Source organism: Podarcis filfolensis, assembly GCF_964270895.1.
Source record: "Podarcis filfolensis genome assembly, chromosome: 16".
NCBI lineage: Eukaryota > Metazoa > Chordata > Lepidosauria > Squamata > Lacertidae > Podarcis > Podarcis filfolensis.
The window spans coordinates 22,968,287-22,995,015 of record NC_139620.1 but is presented as its reverse complement, the minus strand read 5'-3'; the positions used below and the strand labels follow the sequence as shown (position 1 = coordinate 22,995,015).

Here is a 26,729-nt window from a genome sequence, read left to right as displayed (position 1 = left end):
TTGGTAACTTTCTCCTCCTTCCTTTATACCTCCGCCCCGCTTGCCAAAAACATCAACGCTGAGTATTGTTCAGAAGATCTGATTACTTATTTTCTCCTCTTTCCCCCCACCCCCTCAACCGCTTCAGAGGAACCTGTCGAGGATGAGGGGTAGGCAGTGGTCCTTGAAACCTCGAATGCCGTAATTCAGTGGTGCTTGTCTTTCCTTAGATGGGTGGTCCAAACCACCCTTAGTGGCATGAGATTAGCGTGTAGAACAAGGCTGTGGGAACCTTTAGCCCTCTGTGTGCTGTTGGACTCCATTTCCCATCAGCCTCAGCCACCATGGCCAGTGGTTAGAACTGGCGGCAATTGTTGTCCAGCAACATCCGGAGGGCAAAAAGTTCTGCAGCCTACATTTTAGAAGATAGAAGCTTCTGCTGCTGGGGGGTGGGGGTGGGAAGCAGAACTTGTCCTGGACAACAGTCAAAACCCAGTTTTTCTCTCCCTACCCCCTCACCCCCTCATTTCATTTCTCCTTCCCTGGACAACAGTCAAGACGGATGAAGCGCTGCCGTTTCCTGCCATTTGGGGAAGGAGAGCATTGTGGGTAGAGGCAGCCTTTGCCATCCAGGTGCCATCCAGATGATTTGGACTGCAACTCCCATCATCCCCAGGCAGCACAGCCATTTTGGACTTCAGCTCCCAGCATGGGGGCTGGGGGCTGATGGGAGTTGCAGTCCAAAATGGCTGTGCTGCTTGGGGATGATGGGAATTGGAGTCCAGATCATCTGGAGAGAACTGTAAAAACATTGCCAAGGTGGCAAAGGCTAGGGTAGAGTGTTGGATTTGGCCCACCACTACCTCGTTTAGGCCCTTGACCTCCTCTTTGGTATTTTGCTTGTGTGCAGGGCGAAGGAGGCCGATCAGCTCAAGCAGGACCTCCAGGAAGCTCGAGAATCTGAGCGAAGAGCCAAGCAGAAGCTATTGGAAATAACCAGCAAGTCGTCTTACACAGTAAGAAAACATTTTATACATAGGGGCAGCATTTTGCCCCTGATGAGACTGTGCTGCTTGCCCCTGGGCATCCTCTGAGATCTGCAACCCGAAGCCCAGCATTGTAATTATGCAAGCTGAGCAGAGCTGTTCCTTTGCTGGCTTTATATACAGTTTTCTGCTTTTCTGCAGTGGCTTCCCTTTTGTGGGATGTACTTCCCAGGGATGCTTGCCTGGTACCTTCATTACATATCTTTAGGCGCCAGGCGAAAACATTCCTCTTCTCCCAGGCCTTTGGCTATTTAAACAATCTATGGCCTTTTAAACTCTGTGTGTGTAGCAGGGGGGTTGTTGCTTTTGTTTGTTACCATGTTATGCATTTTTGTTTCTTTATATTGTAAACCACCCTGAGATCCTGGGATGAAGTGCAGTATAGAAATCATCATCATCCAAAGCCACACGTTCTGATGTTGCTTTTAGCAGAAACTGCTCAAAGCTTGTCGCTCCAGTTTTCTATGAGCTCTAGAAATTCTATTCATTTTAAAAATGAAAGCCGTGATGATCAGGGGTTCCGCTTCAGTGTCTGGATTTCCAGGTTACAAATCAAAGGCTATAAAATTCTTCCTTAAAAAAAAAAAAAAAGTTGGCAGGGGACGCTTTGGGGATTCTTCCTCATTGTCGGGGCTCCTACAAGACGACCTGCTGTGTGTTTGGTGATCATAATCAGCCAGTTTTCAGCTCAGAGTAATTTGGGCATCTGTTCCCGGAGTTTTCAGCACATGGCCGGCTCCTTTAATCCCTTTGTCATTATCACCCTTGGCAGAAAAATAACAAGACCTCCAATTAAACTGGAAGGCCACAGACTTTTTTATGAGGAGCAAAACACTGGGCTTTTGTTAAACGCCCACATTTGTTAACCGACAGAACTTGCCATTACGGAGCGGCACTGAGCTTCCGTGTCGCCCTCTGCGGTTCTGGTGTCCCATTTATTTCGCTTTGTTCGTAGCAAGCACTGTGCCAGGGCTTGGATTCGATAGACCAAAGAGCAGCGCAATGCAACAGAGAACATCCCAGTCCCAGAAGCTGTTAAGTTGGAGAGAGGGACACGGGCAACTTGAAGAATAAGATAAAAGTTAAAGGACTGCGCCCAAAGTAGTGCTGAGTAATGCATCCCCCCCCCAGTGCAGGGATTTCTGATTGCACAAAGGCACCCCCTCCGCAACCCCCTAAATATCTGATAGGGGTTCCCCAAACCTTCAGAGCAGATTTGGGGTGGGCGGGGGGAGGGAGTCCCATTGGGCAAGTGACTACGCTACACCTGGATCCGTAGAAAAGCCACGCAGAACTGTTACAAACCCAGGAAGCTTGCAGTCAGACCTTTGTCCATCTAGCTCAGTATTGTCAACACTGACTGGCAGCAGATTGCCAGGATTTATGATGTAGCACATTCCCACCTATTCCTGCATCCGTTGGGGATTGAACCCGGGGCTTTCTGCATGCAAAGCAGATGCTCTTCCCCCCTGAGCTATGGCCTTCACCACAGCACCCCAACCCCAGGAATCAGCAGGTCTTGTACCCCCTCACTGGGATGGCCAAGTCTAGGGTGCCGGCTGATCCCTTACCTGGGAAGACTCCTGCCAGCAGCCTGCTAATAGCAACACAGAAGGCAAACACATATTTATAATGCCATGGCAGAAGTGTGTGAAGCGCTGCTTGATAGTGTCCATCGCAATTGAGGGGATTCAAATGATGCAGTCGCTCACATACACGCACAAGCAGCATTTAATTTAGAGCTCCGGGAAGCTTCCAGCGCCTTCAGTGCCCCCAGTGCTGAATTGTTCACTCCTGTTACACAGAGAAGGGTGTGCAAGTTGTGTTCTGCGCTGTCACAAATAAACCCCACAAACAGGTTTCTTTTACATCAGTTTTACCCAGGCTCTCTCGCCGTCCCAATTTGTCTTCGATACTGCATCACCCTGAGTGAGTGTTTAAACAAGCAGAACAAAGGTAGCTTGGATTTAATGGTTCCCCGCTCTCTCCCCCCCCCCCCAGTTCTCTCAGGCTGTCTGCTAACGTTCAGAAGCTTTTAAGAGCACTGGCTGCAGTGCCGAAATGAGCCTGCCATTTCTAGCCAGAGGCCCCTTGAGTTGAAACACCGGTTGCTCGGGTGTTCTGTCAGAGACAATCTTCGGAACAAACACTCTCAGCCTGTCTGGCTTTCCCCTACAAGAGCCCCTGACTTTAAATGGGTCTGGTGCCAGCGATTGCGCTTGTGGGCGATTGCAATCCAGGACAGGCAAAGCACTTCTTCACTTCTTGAGTGCACACTCAAGAGACGGAAAGATACATCCCAGAAGATGTAGCAATGGCCAGCAACTTAGATGCTTTTAAAAGAGTGTTAGACAAATTCATGGAGGATAGGGCTATCGGAGGCACAAGCATTACTTGTATTGCTTCTGAATAGCAGTTGCTGGAAACCACTGGAGGAAAGGGTTCTCTTGCACCTGGGTCCGGATTGTGGGCTCCCCCTAGGCGACCTGGATGCCCACTGTGGGAACAGAGCGCTGGACTAGATAGGCCACTGGCCTGATCCAGTCTGGCATGGGGAACATAGGAAGCTGTCTTTAGACCAAGTCAGACTTAATCGCTCCATCTAGCTTAGTACTGTCGACATTGTATGTATGGCACCAGCTCTTCAGAGTTTCAGCATCTAACATTCCCGTACCTACCTGGAGATGCTGGGGATTGAACTTGGGACCTTCTGCATGCAGAGTAGATGCTGTACCACTGAGCTATGGCCCAATCCCCCCAAAGGCAGAAGGGGATGAATGGAGAAACCAGGAGGATGGATGGAGAGGATTGCAATAAGTTCAAAGCAGGACTGATCTCTGAAAGACTGGTTTATGGTGACAGAAGCAACAGCATTTGTCACAGTCACCTGGCTCCTCTTAAAGATTCATTGTTTCTCTTCGTAACCTTCACAACAACCCTGTGGTGCAGACTTCGCCAACCTGGTGCCCTCCAGATGTTTTGCGCTACCTGCGCTGGCTGGGGCTGATAGGAATTGTCGTTCAAAACACCTGTAGGGCACCAGGTCAGTGAAGGCTGCTGCAGAGTGTGGCTGGGAAACCTTTGACCCTCCTAATGTTGCTGGACTCCAACTTCCATCAGTCCCAGCAAGCGTGGGCAGTGGTGAGGGAAGATGGGAGTTGTAGTGCAACAACATCAGGAGGGCCACTTCTGGTATGGAACTTCCATTCTCCTCTCTCTCTCTCTCTCTCTCTCTCTCTCTCCTTCCTAAGGATTCACTGTTCTTTTCAGCCAGTGGGGCTGGCAGGAGTTGTAGACAAAAATCTTTGGAGGGCACCAGGTTGGGAAAGACTAACCTGAGCTCCTCTAACCATCACCTTGGCTGGTACATTTCTGGATAGGCTTGCCTAATCAAAAAACAATGTTTTGAGAAGGCACTGAAAAGATTACAGTGAGGGCACCTGCCTAATGTCAATAGGCAGGGAGTTCCAAAGTGTTGGTGGGGCCACACTAAAACATTGGTTTCTTTCCAGTGCTGTCACATATGTAGTAAGGTTTGCAGTGCGCTCTGAACCTTTGAAATGCTGTATGCAGTTACTAAGCCTTATGTTATTATGAGTTGGGAGAAAGACTATTTTACCTGGGGTCCTCAGGCCCTAGAGTTCATTCATTGCGAAGGTGAGATGCAAAACATTCCGGTGTTCAAAGCATCCTGGTTTGGGAGGACTGTCAGTCGCACGATGAACATCAGGCCAGTTTGTCCTTGACTAAACTCTGCAAAACAAAACAAGGCTTCCTTATCATGCATGCACCCCAGGTTTTCATTGGGAGCTAATCAGCAGGCATTGCGAGTATATTTTTGCCCCTGGAACCGAAGTATAATTAAGAGGAAGATTGTAAGACAGCGGCAGTTTGGCTCCACCCCTCCAGCTGCATCAATCCCAGAAATGTTTCATAAGAGAAGCGCTTCTCCTTTTTGAAAAATACAGCCCGCTGCTATCTCTCCCGAGGATCTCTTAAAGGGGCCTGACACAATCCTCTTTCTCTCGTGGCCCGTGGGAATGCTTAGAATGCCGACTTATTTGCTCTGAAAAGAAATGATTCTCACAGTGGTGAACAAGAATATTTCAGAATCAATGCAGTTCGGGTGCTGTTCCTCTCATTGTCCCTTGCTTTCCCCAGGGTTGTCTTGTGCATTTTCAGTAGATAGGGATGCAAAAACTAGCAGGAGAGCAATGAGCAGGCAAGATGCTTACTGAGGGGTAGCTGTGTCGGTTCAAGCTAGCATACCTACCATGGAGTAAAGTTACTTATTACGGGGTGAGACTGCCTGCTGCTTGAAACTGGAGGCTGGAGCATTGGAAGACATTTCAGTGGTTAAATCCCTAACACTAGTTTAAGAGGGAAACACAAGAAGAGCATGCTGCAGTAATCTAACCTAGAGGTTACCAGAGCAAAGATGACAGAATATACTTTAGATGTGCTGTAAGTCACCCAGAGTGGCTGGGGAAACCCAGCCAGATGGACGGGGTATAAATAATAAAGTTGTTGTTGTTATTGTTGTTGTTGTTGTTGTTGTTGTTAAGTTAGGTTATCCCTGTCTAGATAGGGGTGCAGCTGGGCCACGAGCCAAAGCTGATGGAAGGCTCTCCATGTTGCCGAGACCACTGGAGTCTCACGCAACAGCAGTGGACCCAGAAGTACACCCAAGCTACATACCTACTCCTTCAGAGATGGTATGACTCCATCAAGAGAGGGCCACCTGCCATCCATCTGGTCTAGGGAACCATCTGTAGCTCAGGTGCAGAGAGTCCCTGGTTTAATCTCCAGGCAGGACTGGGAATATCCCCTGCCTGAAACCTGGAGTGAGCTTCAACTTGTTGGCTCTCATCCAGTCCATTACTGAGGCAAGACATCGGTCCAGCACATCCTCTGCCACACCTGCGGATGTAAAGGAATAGCAAAGCTATGTGCCATCAGCATATTGCTGACCCCACTCAGTGGTTTCATGTAGACGTTGAGCAGCATAGCGGATAAAATTGAACCCTGGGCAATCCTCCATGTTGAAGGCTCCATGGGGACAAACAACACTCCCCAGGCATCACCCTCTGGAAACGACCATCCAGGTGGGCCTGTAGCCACTGCAAAGCCGGTGTTTCCCGCAGGCATCTGGTTGGCCACTGTGGAAACAGGATGTGGGACTAGATGGGTGATTTGACTAATCCATCAGGCCCTTTTTATGGTCTTACATACTGCCAATCTTTAAAAACTTGGAGGATCTGTAGGAAAGGAGGTGGCCTTTTAGATATTTGGTGCCTCTGTCATTAGGACACAGTAGCACACAGACTCACACCCGGGAAAAGCAAGGGAAGGTTAATAACTGGATGGAAGGTACTTTGCATCGCTGCAACAGGGTTCAGTGGCTTTTGTACACATTGTTCTTCTTCTCCGGCATCCGCATTTCAGCCAGGACCTGTGGTCTAAACAATTGTGCTTGACGTTGATCTCTGAGGCTTTTCAAGTGAGTTGTAAAATCCATTCAGCCTGAAGCCCTTCTTCTTGGCATCAGCTGTCCGGAAGAGTTATGGTTATCAGCTCCGCTGCTCTGACCAATTTGTAGTGTGGGTTTCTATCACACATCCCCGGCACTGAATAAATGTCAGATTCACAGGCTTGCGGCATTGAGAGGCACAAAAGGCCTACCTGGTCATGCCACGAGGCAGGATCATCTATCTGCCACTCATCTCCCACTCCCAGCTGCCCACACAACCCCAAGACACGATGCGCTTTGCAGAAGACACGGGCAGAGCAAAATTGCTCCACGGGGATTCAGAGACGAGCCAATCCACAAGCCGCAGAAGGCAAATAAAACCACCCCATCGCTAGCCCAGCCCCAGACATAGCAGTCAGAATCAGAGAGCAATCAGACTCGTGCTACAGGAATTGTGATCTGTGCAAAAAAACCTGCTGGAGTAAAACCACGTCCAGCAACCTGTTAAAAATAACAAAGGGGTTAAGTGTGTTTCCTGCAGTGAGACCAACTGTACTTTCTTACTGGCATTAAATTAGATGCAAGAACGCAGCTGGTTACTGATGGGGCGAGGATGTCCATAAAGCGTCCAGGCACCTGCTGGTAAGTATATCTTGTTACCCAGGTGCCTCTTCGCTCTCACCTGTCCTGCTAGGAAACATTATGGGCAGGCAATTACTGTTGACCTCAACCTGGGCCTCCTTGTTTTAATTGCTGTGCTGGATTAATTGGGTTGTTGCATTGCATGTTTATATGTTAATGTTACAATGGGATTGTTTCATTGTCTGTTTTGATTCTGGATGCTTTTATTTTTTAATGTTGGCGTCCTTGGTTTTTATACTTGTAGCCTGCTTAGTTGCCTAAATTATATTGAGATACAGTCATACCTCGGGATGAATACGCTTCAGCTTAAATATTTTCGGGTTGTGCTCCACGGCGACCCAGAAGTAACGGAGCGTGTTACTTCTGGGTTTCACCGCTCGCACATGCGCAGATGCTCAAAACGACGCCACGCACATGTGCGGAAGCAGCGAAACGTGAACCGCGCACGCGCAGATGTGCAGTCGCGTCTTACGTTCACTTCGGGATGCGAACGGGGCTCTGGAACGGATCCCGTTCGCATCCAGAGGTACTGCTGTATTACGCTATTAAAGTATATCCGTATCCCTGTATCATATAATGGCTCCTAGCCACAATGGCTATGCTCCATCTGCATGGCCAGAAGCAGCAATGCTTCTGAATGCCAGTTGTTGGAAACCACAAGAGGGGAGAGTGTTCTTGTGCTCGGATCCTGCTTCTGGTCTTCCCTTTGGAGCATCTGGTTGGGCACTGTGAGAACATGTGGCTGGACTAAATGGGCCTTTGGCCCTGATCCAGCAAGCTTCTTATGATGCTCTTCTAATTCAGGATAGAGGACAGCATTACAACGTGAAATACCATCAAAATAAAAATGCAAATCTCTGCATCAAGCGGCATATACATTTTTGACTGATAATAATGGCAACCTGCAGTGGGTGACTAATCTCTGCTTTGCCTTTAGCAGCCGATGAACTCAGGCTCAACGGCGCTCCCTGCTGACATGCCAACCTTCAACCTCATCAGCGAAAGCCTCTCCTTTGACTTCAAGGATACCGACATGAAGAGGTTGTCCATGGAGATAGAGAAAGAGAAGTGCGTTGTTCTCCTTCTTGGCTGTAGTAACTCATAGTCTCGTGGCGCTGCATGGGTACAATGCAGATTCCACCCACCTTTTTTTCTTTCAGTGTGACATTTAACTTAAAAGCATAGGAAGCTGACCGAGATCATATCAGACCATGCTTCGATCTAGCTCAGTTATTGTCTACAGCATGACGTGGGGCCTGTGGACCAATCGTGGCCCACCAGGAGGGTTCACTTTGGCCCACGAGGCCATTTCCCCCAAGCCATGCCCACCTGTCCACCAGCTGAACGTCGCTGGATGATGTCGGCTGTTGGGGGCTGGATTCAGTCCTGCTGGGTACTGCTTCATCAGTTTGTAAACCACTGGAAAGGTGCAACCAGCAGGACTGAACCTTCCATTCATCAACTGGTGGGTGCAGGTTTCAGTCCTTCTGGGTTCTGCTCCGCTAGTGCATACCCTACAGCAAACATGCTGGCGAAGCAGACCCCTCCTCTCACCCTCAACTTGTACCAGTGGGTGGGACTGTCCATTTCTCAGTCACTTGATGTCATCATGATGTCAGATGATTGACAGTCGGTTGGCCCCATCTACCCGCCAAAGTTGTCCAGTGGGGGTGGGGAGATAGTGATCTGACTTGCTGGGTCAGAAAGGTTCCTCATCTCTGATCTACACCGACACTCTATGGCAGAGATGGCAAACCTCAGCCCTGGGGGGCCAAATGTGGCCATCTAAGCCTCTCTGACTAGCCCTCAAAATTCTCCCCAGTCTCCTAAGCTTTCTCAACTTGGGCACTGCAAGCATCTCAGATTTTTCCCATGTCCCACTACCAAGGAAGGGTAATGTCCTGATCTAGTGGAGGTTTGCAGTTCCCGGTGCTCCAGGCAGGCAGGATTCCAAGGCAAGTCAAAGTCAGCACTCCGGAGACCAGTCAAAGTTTGGGTTCAGGACCATGGACAGCAACCCCTCAATTGATACCAAACATCCAAGTTGTCTCAGCAAAGGCCTGGAGCTGAGTTTTATAGCACTGTTTCAATTATCTGGAAGCCCTGCCACTGTGTCCTGGTCAGTTAACTGGCCAGCAGTGCTTTCTTCTGCCCCCTTTGTTTTTCTCCAAGCAATGGGGTTTCAACGTGTGGGAAATTAAACATTAGAATAATAGAATCATAGCATTGCAGAGTTGGAAGGCACCATGAGGGTCATCTGGCCCAACCACCTTCAGTGTAGGGATCTTTTATCCAACGTGGGAGTCGAACCCATTGCCTGAGATTAAGAGTCTCATGCTCTGCTGACTGGACTATCCCAGCACCATGGGACTCTCTTGATCCCCTGAGGTGTCTCTGCACCAGCCATCAGAGTCTGGCGACAGTGGTGTCTGCTTGAGGTTCTGTGTAAGGGATGCAGGCTTTGGTGCAGTGCGGCCCTAAGCATGGGTCTGTCTCACCCCTGAAGCTGCAGTTCCCGGAGTACTCTGCCTCTGACAAATCTTGCTCTGAGGCCGTGACAACTTTGCGGGTTGCTCTCATTTTACCTAACGCAGCGGAGGTGATGCCCAAAGACAGCTGAGCGGTGTCATATTGTAGGCATGTCGGCACACCTCTGTCTATTCTGGAGTAGAAAAGGTAGTTCCGTGGTTCAGGATTTAGCTGTGATTCCTGCATTTCAGGGGTTGGACTAGATGGCTCCCTAAGTCCCTTCCAATTCTACAGTTCTGTGATTTGCAACTTCTGAATTGCTTATCTGACTACCAGGCTGGTAGGCTGGTCCAGATGACATTCAGTCACCTGTTCCAGACCTGCAGCTTTGTGAGGACGGGTGGGAAAGAAAAAAAAGAAAAAACAACAACCCACCTCTGCTTTAGCGAAGCTTTTTTGGTGCATTTCAAAGCAATGTCATCGGTTTCATCCTCCAGGCAGCGCTTCAGGGATAATTAAATGAGAAGCCTATCTATTTTAGCTGCGTCTGCAAAAATTGTTTGGTTTCGCAGCTAACGGCAGGCACTCTGTGTGTATGTGTGTGTCTGTGTGTGTCGTTGCTCAGGGTGGAGTACATGGAGAAAAGCAAGCACCTCCAGGAGCAGCTGAACGAGCTGAAGACGGAGATCGAGGCTCTGAAGCTGAAGGAGAGGGAGACGGCGATGGACATCTTGCACAGCGAGAACAACGAGCGGGGCAGCAGCAAGCACAACACCATCAAGAAGGTATCGTAGGCCACGCCACTGCATAAAAAACGGGATTTCTTGGTGCATGAAAATTCAGCCGAGGTCAATTCAGGACATGTCACGCAGGGAGAGAGAGAGAGACCTTGTGCCGTGTTTTGGAGAGTGCCTTTATTTAATTCTTTTATTTTTATTTCATAAAATTTATATACAACAGCCCCCTCAAAGCTGTATGCAAAAAGAACAAGACATTCACATTGTCAGTAGAAAAACAGTTAAAAATGGCTATTGAAAACGTTGAAAAACAGTAATAGCTGAAATCAACAGTAAGCTAAAAAGCAGATGAAAACGCAGTTCAAGATTCTATGTATCTGAGTAGCCTTTGCCTAAATCAAATGCTTCCAGCAGGTGTCAAAAAGGGCACAGTGAAGCTGCCTGATCTCAATAGGCAGGAAGCTCCGAAGTGTCCATGCTGCCACGCTAAAATGCTCAGTGGCTTACAAACATGGAACCAGCATTGCACGGTGGCTGTAAAAGTGCCTCTTGCATTTAGTAATTTCCAGTGCTTTTTTTCTGGAGGGGACACAAGGGTACGCATACCCCTAAACATTTTGTGAATCTAAGTTTGGCCTCATTGAGGGACGGTATTTCAATATGAGTAGGAAAATGAGAGTACCCCTAAACATTTTTTAAAGAAAAAAAGAACTGGTAATTTCCTTAGAGAACCTGAGAAGACCAGAGGAATCTTTGGCCTTCCAGGTGTTGCTGTTGCACAACTCCCATTGAGTGTTTCTCAGCCACCTAATGCTTGGGGGTGGGGACGGGGGAAGGAATGTTTTCCAATTCCACCAGAAATTTAATAATAAAGGAGACAGGTGCACCTGACTAGAGGGGGCATTCCATAACCAGGGAGCCACCACCGAAAAGGTACTGCCACTGGTCAGTGTCCAACCCCTATTGCAACAGCACCAAGACGCAGTGTCCAATAGCAAAAAAATACCAGAGGAGCTTTACAGTTTCACCTTGGTCCTAGAAACTGCCTGCCCCAGCGATGTTGCTCACAGTCCCTCTCCTGCAGCAGGTTCTTATAGGGCTTCCAAGAGCAGGGGGGCACGGTATGTGGCTGGAGATCTCCTTGATTTCATAACACGTAGAGCTGAGGCAGGGAAAAAGTCTTGGAGTGAGAGAGGGGGAAGGCAATACATTTCACAAGGGCCATGTTGGATTCCCCCACAGAGGCCCACGTGGTCCACCTCCATGGCTGGCCAGTTGCATAAAACCAGGATCTTTTTTCTGCCGTTGCAGCCCAGTAGCTGGTATTCAGCAGCAATACTACTCCTGGATGGAGAGGTTCTACTTAGGCATCATTTCAGAGCCTCATTTCCCATATTGCTGATCTCAGCAAGCAAAAAAAAAAGTTAAAAAGTCAGTTGACTGTCCGTGCTTCCCTTTGTGTGCCTCGTTTGGTTACAAGAGGAACAATGGCCTCAGCTCTCTGCCTGGTTGACCTGCTGTTTCGATATGATTCTTCTCCCATCGTTGCGGGATTCAGCAATGTTGAAATATTTGCTGAGAAGAGGGAAATCTTTGGATTGCCTTGAATATCTCTTTGGAATCCCAGGAGACTTTGTCAGCAAGGAATCTCCCCTTTAAGCCAAAGATAACAAGCTTTCTATTTAAAAAATCCCTTGGCAGATGGAGGGAGGATCGTTGTAGACGAGAAACCTGAGTTGCTTCATCTCATCTCTGCTTTGTTTTATTTTGATTTATTTCCTACTCGGATTTTGTTACTTTATTTTTTCATTTGTTTCACTTGTGTCCCACCTGTTTCCCCTTTCACCTCTAAGGAGCTCAAGGTGGCAGACATGGTTCTCCCCTTCCTCCTCTAATCCCCACAACAGCCCTGTGAGGTAGGTTAGGCTGAGAGAGGCAGAGACTGGCCCCCAAGCTCACCCAGCAAGCTTCATGGCTGAACGGGGGATTCGAACCCTGGTCTCTCCCAGCTCCTAGCCTGCCACTCTAACCACGGCACCATATTGGCTTGTGACAGTACCGTCAACATATTTCAACCCAGGACCCACCTTTTAACCTCAGCCCAGGACATGGGACCCATTTCTGTTTTCTTTTTCTTTTTAACTCTATATGTCCGGATGCAAAGGAGGCTCTTATATCATTAAAATGTAGAAAATATGATTTTAGGAAGGGCAGCTTGTCGTATCAGGATGGACTGAAGTGGGATGGGCAGGGAGAGGCACCGATTCACCCCTGACCTCCGCGTTGCAGCATTACTGCTGCTTCCCAGGGGGGGGGGGAGAGGGAGGGTCAAGGTGGCAAGGTGACTGCCATTATCCTGGTGCACCAACAAAACCAGTCCGAGGCTTCTTCCGGTGCCTACTGAAATCATACTCTGCACCCTTTTTCCTTGCTGCCTGCAAGGGACAGCTTCAGAACAGGTCTTGTGCTGACCTACATTGCAATTTAAATAGATAGAAGGAAAGATCAATAGATCAATAGATAGAGGTTGATGCCCACTGCTGGGACAGGGGAACACTCTCCTGGCCCATAGTTCATTTCTTTCATTAAAATGTATATACTGCTTTATCGCAAAAAAACACAAGCAAACCCTCAAAGCGGTTTACAAAGAATAAAAGAGTGACATTTTCAGCTAAAACAACTATTCAAAGCAGTCAAAAGACAAAATCAGCAATAAATTAAAAACAGAATACAACATACACCGACATCCTACATGTCTAGGTAGGCCTGTCTAAACAAAAACGTTTTTAGCAGGTGCTGCAAAGAGTACAGTGAAGGCGCTTGCCTGATGTCAAGAGGCAGGGAGTTCCAGAGGGTTTAAGTGCTGCTGTGCTAAAACTATCCAACTGCCGGGCTTGGCCTGTAGCATTTTGGCTTGCCCTCCAATATAAATGGAATACAATCCTCGCCCACGATGTTTTCCTGTGCGAGTCCTGTTGAAATGGGACTTTGAGTGAGCCTTGGGCAAGAGAGCTTTCTGGAGGAGATAGTGCCCAGTGAGCTATAGAACCGCCAACCCAATTTTCACACTTTGTTTGAGGAAGACGCGACCTGGGAACGTTGACACTCTCAATTTCACAGAGGACCTCTTCTTTTGTGTGTTTGTTTCTCATTTTGCCGGTTTAGCCTCAAGCCCAGGGCAGAAGACCTATCTGCATTTGAGACCTTCCAAGTAGGTTATTCCAAGATTTCTTTGCGTGCGGTGATGGGATGGCCACCTGTCTCTTACTAACCCCTGCATGAGCTTGCTTGTGGAAAATCCACTGCCTTTCACCACACCCAGCAGGGCGGTTGGAGCTTGTCACCCCACAGCAGGGTCCTTGTGAGGTTGAAATCTGGCAAACGGGTCAGGAGCCTTATGGTACCCCTCCTCCCGGAGGGTGTGATGCTGGAGGGGACCTCTCCTCCTTTTTTGCCGCATCCCCCCACTTTTGGTGCAATTCCACCAGTCCGTCACAATTAACACATTGACAAGTCTTGACAGAAGGAGGTTTTGCATTGGGAAGTAAGGCAGCGAGCAATATATATATATATATATATATATATATATATATATATATATATATATATATTACTCCACCACAGCCTTTGCCAGCCTGGGGCCCTCCAGATCTTTCGGACCGCAACTCCCATCAGCCCCTAGTCAGCACGGGTATATGGTGCTAAAGGGGCACGGTCACACTGGCAGGGGCTGATGGGAGCTGTAGTCCAAAACATCTGGAGGGCAGCAGGTTGGCAAAGGCTTATCCTGCCACCTGCGCTTCTTCACTTGGCCCAACAGATCAATAATACTCCATTAGGAAATTTATTCACTTAGCGTATATCCGAAACGCAGCTGTGCATCTTTCTCCCGCCATCACACAGGCAACAGCGGATGTTAACGGTTGCTAGTTAATTTCCGGGCCTGGTTAGAGGTGCTCACATTTAAATCCCTAAACAACTTAGTCCCCTAATTTGAAAAGACTGCCTCTTTCCCTACAGACCCTCTTGGGTATTAAGATTGCCAGAGGGGGCCCTCTTGGTAGTTCCTCTGCCCCCAGAAGTTCAGTGGACGGGTGAATCAGGAGAGGGCCTTCTCCGTGGTGGCTCCTAAGCTGTGGAATTCCCTTGCCGCAGAAGCAAACCTGGCACTTTCATTATGTGTAGGCTAGAAACGCCCCTCTTTCCCCTGACTTTTGATGCTTGAGATATATATTTTTAGGACTCACCCTGTACCCGTGGCTGTTAACATGCTTTAAATTGTTTTTCATACTGTATTTCTAAATTGCTTTAACCTTTCCTGGGACATTATGGTGGAGGGTAGCAGTAATGAGAAATCGTAGAATTACAGAGTCGGAAGGGACCACAAGGCTCATCTAGTCCAGGCGCCTGCAGTGCAGGAATTTTTTTGCCCAGCGTGAGGCTCTAACCCATGACCCTGAGATGCAGAGTCTCATTCTCTACCTACTGAACTATCAAATAAATCGTAGCAACAATATGGAAGGGTTGGTTTCCTGCAGAGGCCTCTGCGTTCAGAAGCTTGACCTTTCCCAATTCTCCGCCTCCTCTTCAAAAACCCACGGCAGAGGAGCACTTACACAAAAACAGGAGTGATGCCTCCTCCTTTTAGGCTGCATGCGTGATGGGGAAGGGAGGGGCAGATACCTACCTCTCCCTCTGCCCAAGAAGAGAATCGCCACCCTGCAGGGAAAGTCCAAAGTTGAATCCTCGGCTCTGTTCCTCATCTCCTGCCCCCACCCCTCATTAATCACCCCTCTCCCTTGGCAGCCGATTGATTCCCCCTCCTCCTTTTTTAACTTCTGAAAAATAAATCTTTCTGAAACCCTTTTTTTGAAGCTGCCGCTTTTGCTCTCTCCCGTTCGAGTCGAGCGCTTCAAAGCTGCTCCGTGGTCTTTGGAAGCCTTCGCTTGAGCGTCCTCATTGGCTGGTACTCTGGCACCTCTGCTTCGTGCCCCCCGCGGTTTGCTCTGCAGAATCGTTCAGATCTCGGTGAAGGGCAGGAATGCCACCCAGGCTGTTCCTGCGGGATGATCCTTAATTGGAACGGCTTGTCATCGTTGGCACCTTTCAAAATGGGCCATGGGGGATTTTTTTTTTGGGGGGGAGCAGGCTTTCAGAGTCTGCTAACTGGCCACACTAGCGTTACATAAGGACATCTGAAGCGCCTGCTGGTAGCCCATCTCGCCTGACATCCTGTTCTCACATTGCCTGCTGGAAACCTGCAAGCTGGATCTGAGCACAAGAGCAGTGTCCCTGCCCTGTGGTTGCCGCCAGCTGGTAGAATCATAGAGATGGAAGGGATCCCCAAAGCTCATCCAGTCCAACCCCTTTCAACACAGGAATCTCTTGTCCAACATGGGAATTGAATCCATGACTCTGAGATAAAGAGTATCATGCTCTACGGACTGAGTGGTTGCTCCCTCCAACAGTGGAGGCATAGCAATTGTGAGCTTAGCAGTTGTGGCTAGTAGTTGCCGATAGCCTTTTCCTCCATGCAGTTGCCTCATCCTCTTTTAAGGTAAGGTGGCGCTGTGGGTTAAACCACAGAGCCTAGGACTTGCTGATCAGAAGGTCGGCGGTTTTTTATCCCTGTGACAGGGTGAGCTCCCGTTGCTCGGTCTCTGCTCCTGCCAACCTAGCAGTTCGAAAGCACGTCAAAGTGCAAGTAGATAAATAGGTACTGCTCCAGCGGGAAGGTAAATGGCGTTTCCATGCGCTGCTCTGGTTCGTCAGAAGCAGCTTAGTCATGCTGGCTGCATGACCTGGAAGCTGTACGCCGGCTCCCTTGGCCAGTCAAGCAAGATGAGCGCCACAACCCCAGAGTCGGCCATGACTGGACCTAATGGTCAGGGGTCCCTTTACATTTAAGGTGGTGGTCATCACTTCCTCCTGCGGGAGCAGGTTCCCCAGATTAACTATGTTCTGTGTGAAGAAGTCCTTTCTTTTCTCTGTCCTGGATCTTCCGACCTTCAGCTTCTTTGGATACCCACCAGTCCTCAAGTTACAAGATGGGGATAAAAACTTCCCCCTGTCCACTTCCTAAATTGAATCCTGAAAGGGAAGAGCAGAAAGAACGATAATATTGTTCCCTGAGGCCATCTCTTCCCTGGAGCTCTTATTTTTGGTGGCTTCAAGTCCTGGTAGTTCCAAAGATGGCTTTGTAACTAGTCTGTTTGCTAAAAAGCAGCTTTTGGGTTCTGTAGCTAAGTATATACCTGGGGCAATGCAGCCGGGAGGTTTCATGCTGGTTTTGTGCCCCAAGGAAGCAGGTGAGCCATCAGTGAACAAAAAGGATGAATAGTTGCCGCGATGACACCTGGTTTAACTGGCCTGTTGCTCCATTGCATCTTGTCTTTGGCACATGCAAAATCTTAGATGAGGATTTTGGGGGGGGGGTTTCTTTCATGCTCTTCAAACATAAAAGTTACTGAGGCCAACATGAGGCTACTTTGGCAATCTAGAACTTCTGGCTAGCATGTCCTCATTGGGGCAAATGGTGGCGTCAAACCCTTTGGAGCCTGCGTTGACTTTGGCTAAACCTCTGCCTTCTGTTAGATCTTGGGTTGTCTTTTTCTCACTGCCTGAGTTCCTAAACTAACCCGCTCTCCTTGAGTACCTCGCCGCTCTGCTTTGCTCTGTCACTTTGCCTGCGAAACTCACTTTCCTCTCAAAGCCCAGGCTGTAGAGTTTCATTTCCCAACAGTGCCAGACCAAGCCACTTTCAGAATGGCGCTCAAAAAGGGGTGAGACATGCAGCAGCATCTTCGTGGGAGCGGCTGTCGCAGCTGATCCATTTCGCACAGCTGTACTATTGCATGTCACATGGAACTTAGTAATATGAAGCTCTGTCACAGGGAAGATGGAGCAAGCTTGTTTTCTGCTGCTCCAGAGGTAGGACCTGAACCAACGGATCCGAAGGACAAATGAATTTCCAACTGAACAGTGGGAGGAACTTTCTGATGGTAAGAACTGTTCAACAGTGGAACAGACTACTTTGGAAGGTATTGAACTCTCATTGCTGGAGGTTTTTAAACAGAGGTCGGATAGCTATTTGCCATGGAATCTTCAGCTGTGAATCCTGCATTTTAGGGGGTTGGACTAGATGATCCTTGGGTCCCTTCCAACTCTATGATTCTATGAAATGGCTCTCTCAGATCAAGTGTCTGCTTGTGAAACTGTTTGATGAGTCTTCTCCCTCAAAGATTTGTGGATTTCTTTGGGCTGTTTTTCCAGTTTTCATCTGGTTGTGATCCTTCATTGGAAGTTTTTAAACAGAGGTTGGATGGCTATTTGCCATGTAATCTTCAGTTGTGATTCCTAGTTTGCAGAGAGTTGGACTAGATGACTCTTTGAAGCCTTCTGGTTTTGTGGGAATAATTTATATTTCGGGAGCTATTTCTTTATCTTCGTGCTGATGACTGTAGGAACCAGCAGTCCCTTTTCCAAAGAGTACCCCTGATCTCTGAATCTTACCACTGAGAGATTGGGCAAGTAATCTGTGAATTGTGAGGACCATCGGAGGCATTGCTTACTTCCATGTAGGGTTTTAATATTTATGGATTTAGGGCTCTCCTTTTTAGAAATGCATGTTAGCACTTTCTGACTTCTGCAAAAATTCCCAAAGGAAATGCCATTCATTTCAGGTGCTCCTGTGAATTAGTCATGGGCAAGGCTTGGTGCACTTGGTGCTGAAAGCCTCTGAATTCTGTAACCTGTGCAATTATTCTGCACTTCCCCCAATTTATGGAGCTGCAGAACATTGGGAAGCTTCAGCTCACAACTCCCAGAAATCTTATTCCACAACCTTTTCTGGCTTCCACAGTTTCACCAGGCATTGCCTCTGCTGCCTCAAACAAATCCTCAGAAGTAGAAATTTGCTTTGTAAAACCGAGAATCCCAGAAGCTGAATTTTGTACATCTTGCTGCATCCTGGGCTTTCCCCCTTCACTTGTGTTGAATCATGGTATTCCCTCTTCCTGATGGTAGAGTTGTGACTTGAAACTTGTCCTGATTTTGACACAACCTACATTGTGGTCACAGCTCACACTTCCGCTTCCCCATCGGTGAGCTGGGAGTAATGGGTCCATTCGAGCCATTTTCTATTCTTCGATATTTACTGTTTCCCAGTCCCAATAGCCTGGATTTCCACTTCCCGCTATTGCTGAAAATCATTGCATGTTGCTGCAGCATTTTAAATTTCACTCTGATTTGTAGCTTTCTTACGCAATCTCTATGTTGCTTGTGATTGAGCAGCATTAGCCAAGGACCCGATATTTCAAATTCTGTATGTGTTCTCAGAGGGAGAGTCTGCAAAGCTGGAAGCTCTCCTTTGAAGAGAGATGCGAGTCAGTTATCTTGGTCATCAGGATTCTCTGGCCTTCTTCTTGATGCTTGAATCTTTATAGGAACAGTATGGACTTTACCTCTTGACTAGAATTAAGCACTACACTTTGTATGTTCTCTGTTCATTGAGACAGCAAACAAACCTCCTCTCATGCTAATCTTGCTAGGAAAAACAAATCCAGAAAACGAGCCAAGAACTTGATCTTATACTTTTCAATCTTCTGAATAAATGTTTGAGTAGTACAGTCGTAACTTGGAAGTCGAGCGGAATCCGTTTCGGAAGTCCGTTCGAGTTCCATAGCGTTTGAAAAGCAAAGCGCGGCTTCAGATTGGCTGCAGGAAGGTCCTGCAGCAATCGGAAGCCGCAAAAGCCCCGTCGGATGTTCAGCTTCCAAAAGAACGTTAAAAAATTGGAACAGTCACTTCCAGGATTCAATCATTGGGGAGTCAAAACGTTCGAGAACTAGGCTGTTCGAAAACCAAGGTACGACTGTACAGGGTCTTCAAGTTTTGGGACACGTTATAGAGTTGCATAGGAACATAGGAAGCTGCCTTTTCCGGAATCAGACCATTCATTCATCTAGCTCAGTATTGTCCACACGGACTGGCAGCAGCTCGTCAGGATTTCAGGTAGGGAATCTCTCCCACCCCTACCTGAAGATGCTGGGGATTAAACCTGGGTTGTTCTGCATGCAAGGCAGATGCTCTTCCACTGAGCTACGGCCCTTTCTCGGAGGAGAAATAGACAGATCCCTGCCTTGTGCCATGGACAACTTAAAATTTTATACAGCATTTGGGAAGACAGCAGACCGACAGCAGCAGAGGACGAATATAAGGAAATTCATTTCCACATACTTAGATTTCCTTCCGCTGGGAGGCTGCAGACCGAAGGTGCTAAACCAAAGCTTTATTGGCAGAGGTGGGTACAGAAAGATAATTTAAATGGGACGCAAGAGCTGGTCCTGAGAGGGGGTTAGGGAATTTGTTTATTAAAAATCTCTCCTTTCTGCTGTAAAACAGCCCTCGAGGCAGCAAGGAGCCCTCAGAATAACACTCGGGGGGTTCCAGATAGAAGCAATGTGACAATGCTTAATGTTTGGCTCCTGGGTTTGATTGGTGTTTTATTTCAAGGACCTCTGGATCTGCAGCTTGACAGTACTGCAAATTCTATGTCCTTTTAAAATGTGCTTGCGGGAGCGTTTTTTATGGTTTGCTTTTGTTTTTATTATGTATTTTGTGTTCTCATTTTGTATTTTTGTGTTGTGAGCCGCCCTGTGATCTTCGGATGAAGGGTGGCATGTTGTTGTTGTTTACTTGTTTAGTCACGTCCGACTCTTCGTGACCCCATGGACCAGAGCACGCCAGGCACTCCTGTCTTCCACTGCCTCCCGCAGTTTGGTCAGGCTCATGCTGGTAGCTTCGAGAACACTGTCCAACCATCTCGTCCTCTGTCATCCCCTTCTCCTTGTGCCCTCCATCTTTCCCCACATCAGGGTCTTTTCCAGGGAGTCTTCTCTTCTCATGAGGTGGCCAAAGTATCAGAGCCTCAGCTTCAGGATCTGTCCTTCCAGTGAGCACTCCGGGTTGATTTCCTTCAGAATGGAGAGGTTTGATCTTCTTGCAGTCCATGGGACTCTCAAGAGTCTCCTCCAGCACCATAATTCAAAAGCATCAATTCTTTGGCGATCAGCCTTCTTTATGGTCCAGTTCTCACTTCCATACATCACTAAAGGGTGGCATACAAATTTAATAAATAACAACAACAATGAGGAAGGAAGGAACACACGGTGCTGCCTTACACCGAGTCAAACCATTGGTCCATCTAGCCCAGTATGGTAAACAATGACTGGTAGCAGCTCTTTGGAGTTTCAGGCAGCCCTACCTTGGGGTTAAATCTGGGACCTTCTGCATTCCAAGCAGCTGCTCTGCCACTAAACAGCTGTTCTCCCTTGGACTTGTTATTGGATTTAGATCCATGCAGCACGGTCGGATGCTCCACCTCGAGCTATGGCCTCTCCTTCGCTTTCATCTGGAGGACCCTGCATTACAGGGGGTTGGACTAGATGACCCTTGGTGTCCCTTCCAACTCTACAATTCTGTGATTCTATGTCCCAGTTCCGAATCTTTCATTTGGGTAGAGGCCCCTCTGTGATGAAGTCCCAGCATGGGAACAAAGGTCATGTTTGCGACCTCCCGAGTTTCCCTCTCCACCTTGGATGGAGCCTGCAGAATTTTTCATGTTTAATTATGTGGTTAACATGCTAATCCCCTTTTTATGAGCTCTGGGGGCGCAGCACAGACATCTCTTCAGGAAGCTGATTTCCTCTGCACGTAGTGCGCTGGCTTTGCTAATTCCAGCTGGCTGAACTTCAGGGGGGCTGGCTGCTGCTTCAGACTTCAGAAGAATGTAGGAGACGGGGTTTGTTTTCATTCTTGAGGGTCTCTCATTCTCTCTATGCCTCGGACTTCAAGGGTTTCCTCTTAGGCCAGGCTGATGAATCTGTGACGAACGCTCAACAGGAGCAGGCAGGATTTTGGAGCAGCTTCAAACTTGTTTTTCTTTTTCCCCAGAGAGAAAAGGCATGCGTTTTGCCTGCAAAACAGGAAAGAGGGGAACCAGAGCGACCCAGCTCTCCTTTCTGGGATAGAGTAGGCAGTTGACATGCCTTCATAAGAACATTAGAAGAGCCTGCTGGATTAGGCCAACGGCCCATAAAGTCCTGCATCCTGTTCTCACAGTGGTCAACCAGATATCTTTTCTGGGAAGCTGCTGGGAACCTTCTTTTCTGGGAGCCTTCTGTTTGCAGAGGTTCTGTTCCAAATCTATAATGTCCTCCTGCTCCTGGCAAGATTCAGGATTAGGATCGGGGGAAGGGGTGGCTTCCACCATTATTCTTCAGTGCAGCCCTCCTCAACACAGTCCCTGATGAGCAGAGCCGTCACGGCTAGTAGCCACTGATTCTCTTATTCATGAATTTGTCCAGTCCTATTGTTAAGCGGGTGGCGCTGTGGTCTAAACCACTGAGCCTAGAGCTTGCCGATTGGAAGGCGGCGGTTCGAATCCCAGCGACGGGGTGAGCTCCCGTTGCTCGGTCCCTGCTCCTGCCAACCTAGCAGTTTGAAAGCACTGCAAAGTGCAAGTAGATAAATAGGTACCTCTCCAGTGGGAAGGTAAATGGCGTTTCCATGCGCTGCTCTGGTTTCGCCAGAAGCGGCTTAGTCATGCTGGCCACATGACCTGGAAAAACTGTCTGTGGACAAATGTCGGCTCCCTTGGCCAGAGTCGTTTATGACTGAACTCAACTGTCAGGGGTCCTTTACCTTTACCTTTTATTGTTAAGCCACCCAACCTTGTGACCATCACTGCTACCTGCAGGAATGAGTTCCATAGCTTAGCCATGCATTGCATGAAGAAGTTCTTTCTTTTATCTGTCCTGAATCTCCCAACCTTCAGCTTCATTAGATATCCAAGAATTCAGGGAGAAAAACCTTTCTCCATCCACTTTCCCCATGTCTTCCCACGCCAAGGCTCACTCCAACCGCCAGTCCTCTTAAGTAGCTAGCTATTCTCTTCCATAAACTCAGCCATTCAGAAAGGTTCTGTTGGTACATTGTCATTACTGTGGTGGAGAGCTGGATTTAATGGGCAGCCCAGATCCTTATCCTCCCCACTCCCCCTATGTGGGCCTGTCCCCCTGTCAATAGTCTAGCGTCACAGTGCCTACGACCCCCCTTTCAGCCCTGCCCCATTGAATTAAGCAGGGCTTTCTTTTTAATAAATGTGTATAGAATATTACTCTTTCAGATGCAGAAAAAAGCTGTGCTTTTGCTTCAAAGGGTATATTATAAACTGAAAGGAAATGGATTCATGAAAGCTAATTTTCTGTGGAGTGGCTACGACACCTCCAGCTTGCTCCAGCCTATGTTTACTCAGGAGCAAGTCCCACTCATTTCTCAGACTAAACGTGCATAGAACTGCAGCCTTTCTCTGTGCTATGCTTATATTCTGCGTTCCTATATTGCAATGAAAGAGTAGCAATAAATATTATCGTTTATTGCCACCCTTCCATTACATTATCAGGAAATTTTCTGAGTTTTATGAGTGTGTTCTGCCTTTGCATCATGATGCTGAGCTCTAGATAATGTTTCTAAGCTTAGGTAATAAAGCCTTGCTTTCTTTACCGCTGGTGTCCCCAGTGTGACTGGTAGGGTGGAAGGCAGGGAGACCAACAGTAGAGGGAGCCAGAGCTAATGACAGGCAGAGCCAACTAAGACTGTGTGTAGCATCATAGAATCATAGAGTTGGAATGCCACCAGCTTAAAATGTAAGTGGGTCATTATTCTTCTCAGCCCAGATCGGAGCTGGTTTGGGGTCAAACTCATCAAAAGGCAGCATTTCCCAAGAAATGACAGGATAGATATGGGTTGTGGCTAACATTGTGTGTACACCAGTTCTCAAACCAGTGGCAAGAGCGCACTAGATGCAGAGTAAGCAGGAGCGTGTACAGAGTCTAATTCAGCTTTTGCCGTCCTCCTCCTTCCTGCTGCACTGAGACTAAGGAGGAGGAAACTGCTAGAAAGTAAGCAGGCAGGCAGGTGGGGGCTGGCGGAGAGCAGACTGAGATTTGGGGCACAGTGCCCCATTCCCCCGTTTGCAGGGTGGGAGAGGGAGGCCTGAGAAGTTTAGGGGTGTTAAAAGGAGATTGCTTAGATGCCAGGGTGACCTTGTCTCTGCAAAACGCAGCCTCTGTGCCGTTTGCCAGTGACAGGTAAATGAGATGCTGTAAACTTTTTATGCTGCTGAAATACAAGGCAAGGTTGGCAGAATAGTTGGTTTATAAAAAAAAAAAGGGATGAGATATTGTTTGCATTCTTTTTAAGGGCCTGAAACTAAATGTTGCATGCAAATCTGTGCCATGACACCCTGGTTTCTTGAGAAAAGCTGTTTTGAGAGGGGGGATTTGGAGTAGTAAGTAGCATGTATGTTAACCCTTTGGTTACATGCTGTTTCAAATCAATCCCTTAAGAAACAAGAAGAGCTTTGCTGGATCAGAACAATGGCACATCTAGTCCAGAATCCTGTTCTTACACTGGCCAATCCGATGCTCCAGTGGGAAGATCCCAAGCGGGACCCGATCACAACAGCACTCTCCTCTTTTGAAGTTTCCAGCAACTGGCATTCGGAAGCGTTGCTGCCTTCAACTGTGAAGGCAGAGCATAGCCATCATGATTCGTAGACAGCAATAGATTTCTCCTCCATGAATTTGCCTGGTCCTCTTTTGAAGCCAGTTCCGCAGTTTAATGAGCGAGTTCCACAGTTCAGTGATTGGGACTGAAGAAATGGCTTCTTTCATCTGCCTTTCCAAAGGGGCTTTTCTGTCTCACACACATCTCTAGGTAGATCTGGAGACTCCGCTTCCTTAATTCTTCCTCTGGAGTCACAGGAAGCCCCATCTGAGATTCTCAAGTGGAAACAGACTCCTAACTCAGAGTAGTCCCATTTCCGTAAACCCCACACCGTGGCTGTTTCTCCTCCTCCTCCCACTTGCCCCCCCCTCCATTTTTATTGGGGAAACGGCCTAAATGGATTTGGTGGTCTCATTTCAATTCTGTGCGATTTTTGCCAAGCCAGCAAAAATGGGGGGGCCTGCAGTTATTGGGTTAGCTAGTGCAAAATGAGCTTGACTGCAACGGAGTTATTGGTTCCTCCAAATCAAATAAAAGCCCCGGGTCTCCTGGGGGGATACAGCAGCCTCCAGGCAGAAGGAGCAAAGAAGATCCCCCCCTTTTCTTCTTCTTCTTTCTCCTTCTGGCTATTTGATTGCCTTCCTCTTCTCTCCCTCTCCCCTTCATATATATATTTTCTTTGATTCGCCCAGTTAGCGCATTGTAGAGCCTATTCTCCTTCCTCTCTCCCCTCCCTCCCTGCAGGAAGAGGGACGGATCGCACAATGGCGCCTTGTAAAATCAATTTTCTCCCTGTGACAAAAATGTAATTTGCTCTTAATCACCCAGGTTTGGCTTGCACGAAATCTTGCTGCGTGCGATGGCACACACATGCTTGCTTCCCCCCTCCCCGCCTTGCATCTGCGTCGAAGAAAACAGCCCACACATTCAGAGACACCTGTAGTAGCAGAGGAGGAGGAAAAGCTTGGGTCTGATCTTTTCTCCTTCTAGAGAAGGCTGATGCTCAGAGAGAAGCAGCAGAGGCCGGGGTTGGTTGGGGGGCATGCATCTACTTCTCGTAACCGCCAGGCTGTTTTGGATAAAGAACGGCAAGCATGGGAAACAGGCGGCCTTTGCAGAGCCAGCCCTTCTCCCTGCAGGCTTCGGCGTAGGAGGCTCTGTGCCACTGAGGTGTGCAAGTCGTTGCCACTGATTAGCCCGACGCAGGGAAGAGTGAAATTGGTAGTTTCCAGAATAACAGGGCGACATGTTTTGCTGCAGGATTGCCCTCTGCATTTAAAAACCGGGGGAGAGGAGGGGACCTCAAACCCAGGGACTGAATATGCCCCCCCTGAGCCTCTTTATCTGACACTCAAGGCTTTCCCCAGCAGCACCACGGATGCCCCCTGCTTGGCACCCTCCGGGAGCCTCTCTGCCCAGCTTAAAGTCTGCTTGCACCTCCTGCATGGCTAGATGAGAGAGGAGAATGTGTAAAAACTGGCCTGCCGTCGGAGGTGGTTGAAGGGCAGCACGACCGGTGGGGTTGCAATGGGTGCCGTGCTGCAGGGGGAGCCACAACAATGCTGTAGCGCCTGGAACATGAGAGGTGGGGTAGGGCATGCCAGATTTTAGCACTGCTGCTGAAATTTGAGAGCCTGGAGTCTGCAGCTGCCGCTGCTCAAAGACAAAACTGGAATCTCTGCTTGCTTTTGCTCCTGGCCCTGCCCACCAACAGCATGCGGCCCCTGGAAGGTTGCCCAGGAGGAAAATGTGGCCCTCTGCTTGAAAGTTTTCACACCCCTGATTTAAAACAGAAACCCAACCAGGGTCAACTAGGTTGTTCCCTCTTCCTATTTTATATTTCATTATTGCATTTGTAGCTCGCCTTTTCCTGTCCGAGGAGCTCAAGGTGGCATGCATTGTTCTCTTCCTCTGCACAACATCCCTGCGAGGCGGGTTAGGCTGAGAGGCAGTGACTGGCCCAAGGTCACTCAGCGTGCTGCATGGCCGAGTGGGGATTTGAACCCTGATCTCTCCCAGGGGCTAGTCCGACGCTCTAACCACTACACCACCATCAGATCTTGGTTCTCACATCCCGCTGATGTAGCTGTTCTGGTCCCCCTGCAGGGTCTTGACACCCTACGTTCCCCAGCATGATTCTGCGGACACCAGGTGAGGCTCCTTTGAGCTTGGAACGCCTTTCCGCTGGGCTGGACATGTCAGCCCTTGTCATGGCCGCCCACCCTCCATCCAAGCGCCATCGGTGAGCAGCCGTCCCCAGAGCAGCTGTCCCGGCAAGCAAGGTGGCTGTCAGAAAAGCAACAAGCAGGCTTGACAGGTGATGAGACACCAGGCAGAGACTGAGCAGATTCACCTGAGCAACTGATGTCAGGAGAGCAGGAGGGGAGGGGACAGGCTGGGAACAGTGTGCCCCTGCCGGGGATCCTTTTGCAACAGAGAGAGACACACACCAGTATTTCATCTCTCTCTCCCACCCCCCACCCCCCGCTTTCTGGCGGAGCTGCTGTTTTCGACAGTGCACCGTTCCCCGCAGGATCAGAGGCAGAAAGCGTCCGTCCGCTCAGCCAAGAGCAAACTTAATTCCTCTGGCGGCGGGCAGGGATGCACACAGCTAGCTTTAATTGGATGTGAGGAGGCAGCCGTGGAGGAGAGATGTGGGCCAGACCTTCAGCGTCTGGCGGGGAACTCCCCAATTTGTGAGATTCTGCCTAACGGTGCCGGGCGTCCTCCCACACTCCTTGGCTGGCAGAGGCAGCGCAAATAAGGCTTGGCGCGGCTCTGTGGGGTCTCCCAGATGGATCTCCTTGGATAAAATCC

At 48.6% G+C, this 26,729-nt stretch overlaps 1 protein-coding gene across 12 annotated transcripts in view; it reads left to right on the top strand.

Annotated features, from left to right (window-relative positions):
- The window catches only part of NF2 (NF2, moesin-ezrin-radixin like (MERLIN) tumor suppressor), a 97,382-nt gene that overhangs the window by 57,007 nt on the left and 13,646 nt on the right, over positions 1–26,729 (top strand). For 4 of the 12 annotated variants that reach the window (XR_014542406.1, XR_014542409.1, XR_014542411.1 and 1 more), the window contains exons 14-17: positions 890–995; positions 8,075–8,205; positions 10,232–10,391; positions 13,509–13,554. Coding sequence is in view for 4 of the 12 variants with exons in the window: in XM_083590235.1 (XP_083446361.1) it covers positions 890–995; positions 8,075–8,205; positions 10,232–10,391; positions 13,509–13,544 (433 nt within the window). In the remaining 8 variants the exon portion in view is untranslated. The remainder of the gene's footprint in view (positions 1–889; positions 996–8,074; positions 8,206–10,231; positions 10,392–13,508; positions 13,555–26,729) is intronic. The other 8 variants (XR_014542407.1, XR_014542412.1, XM_083590233.1 and 5 more) reach the window with 3 other exon arrangements.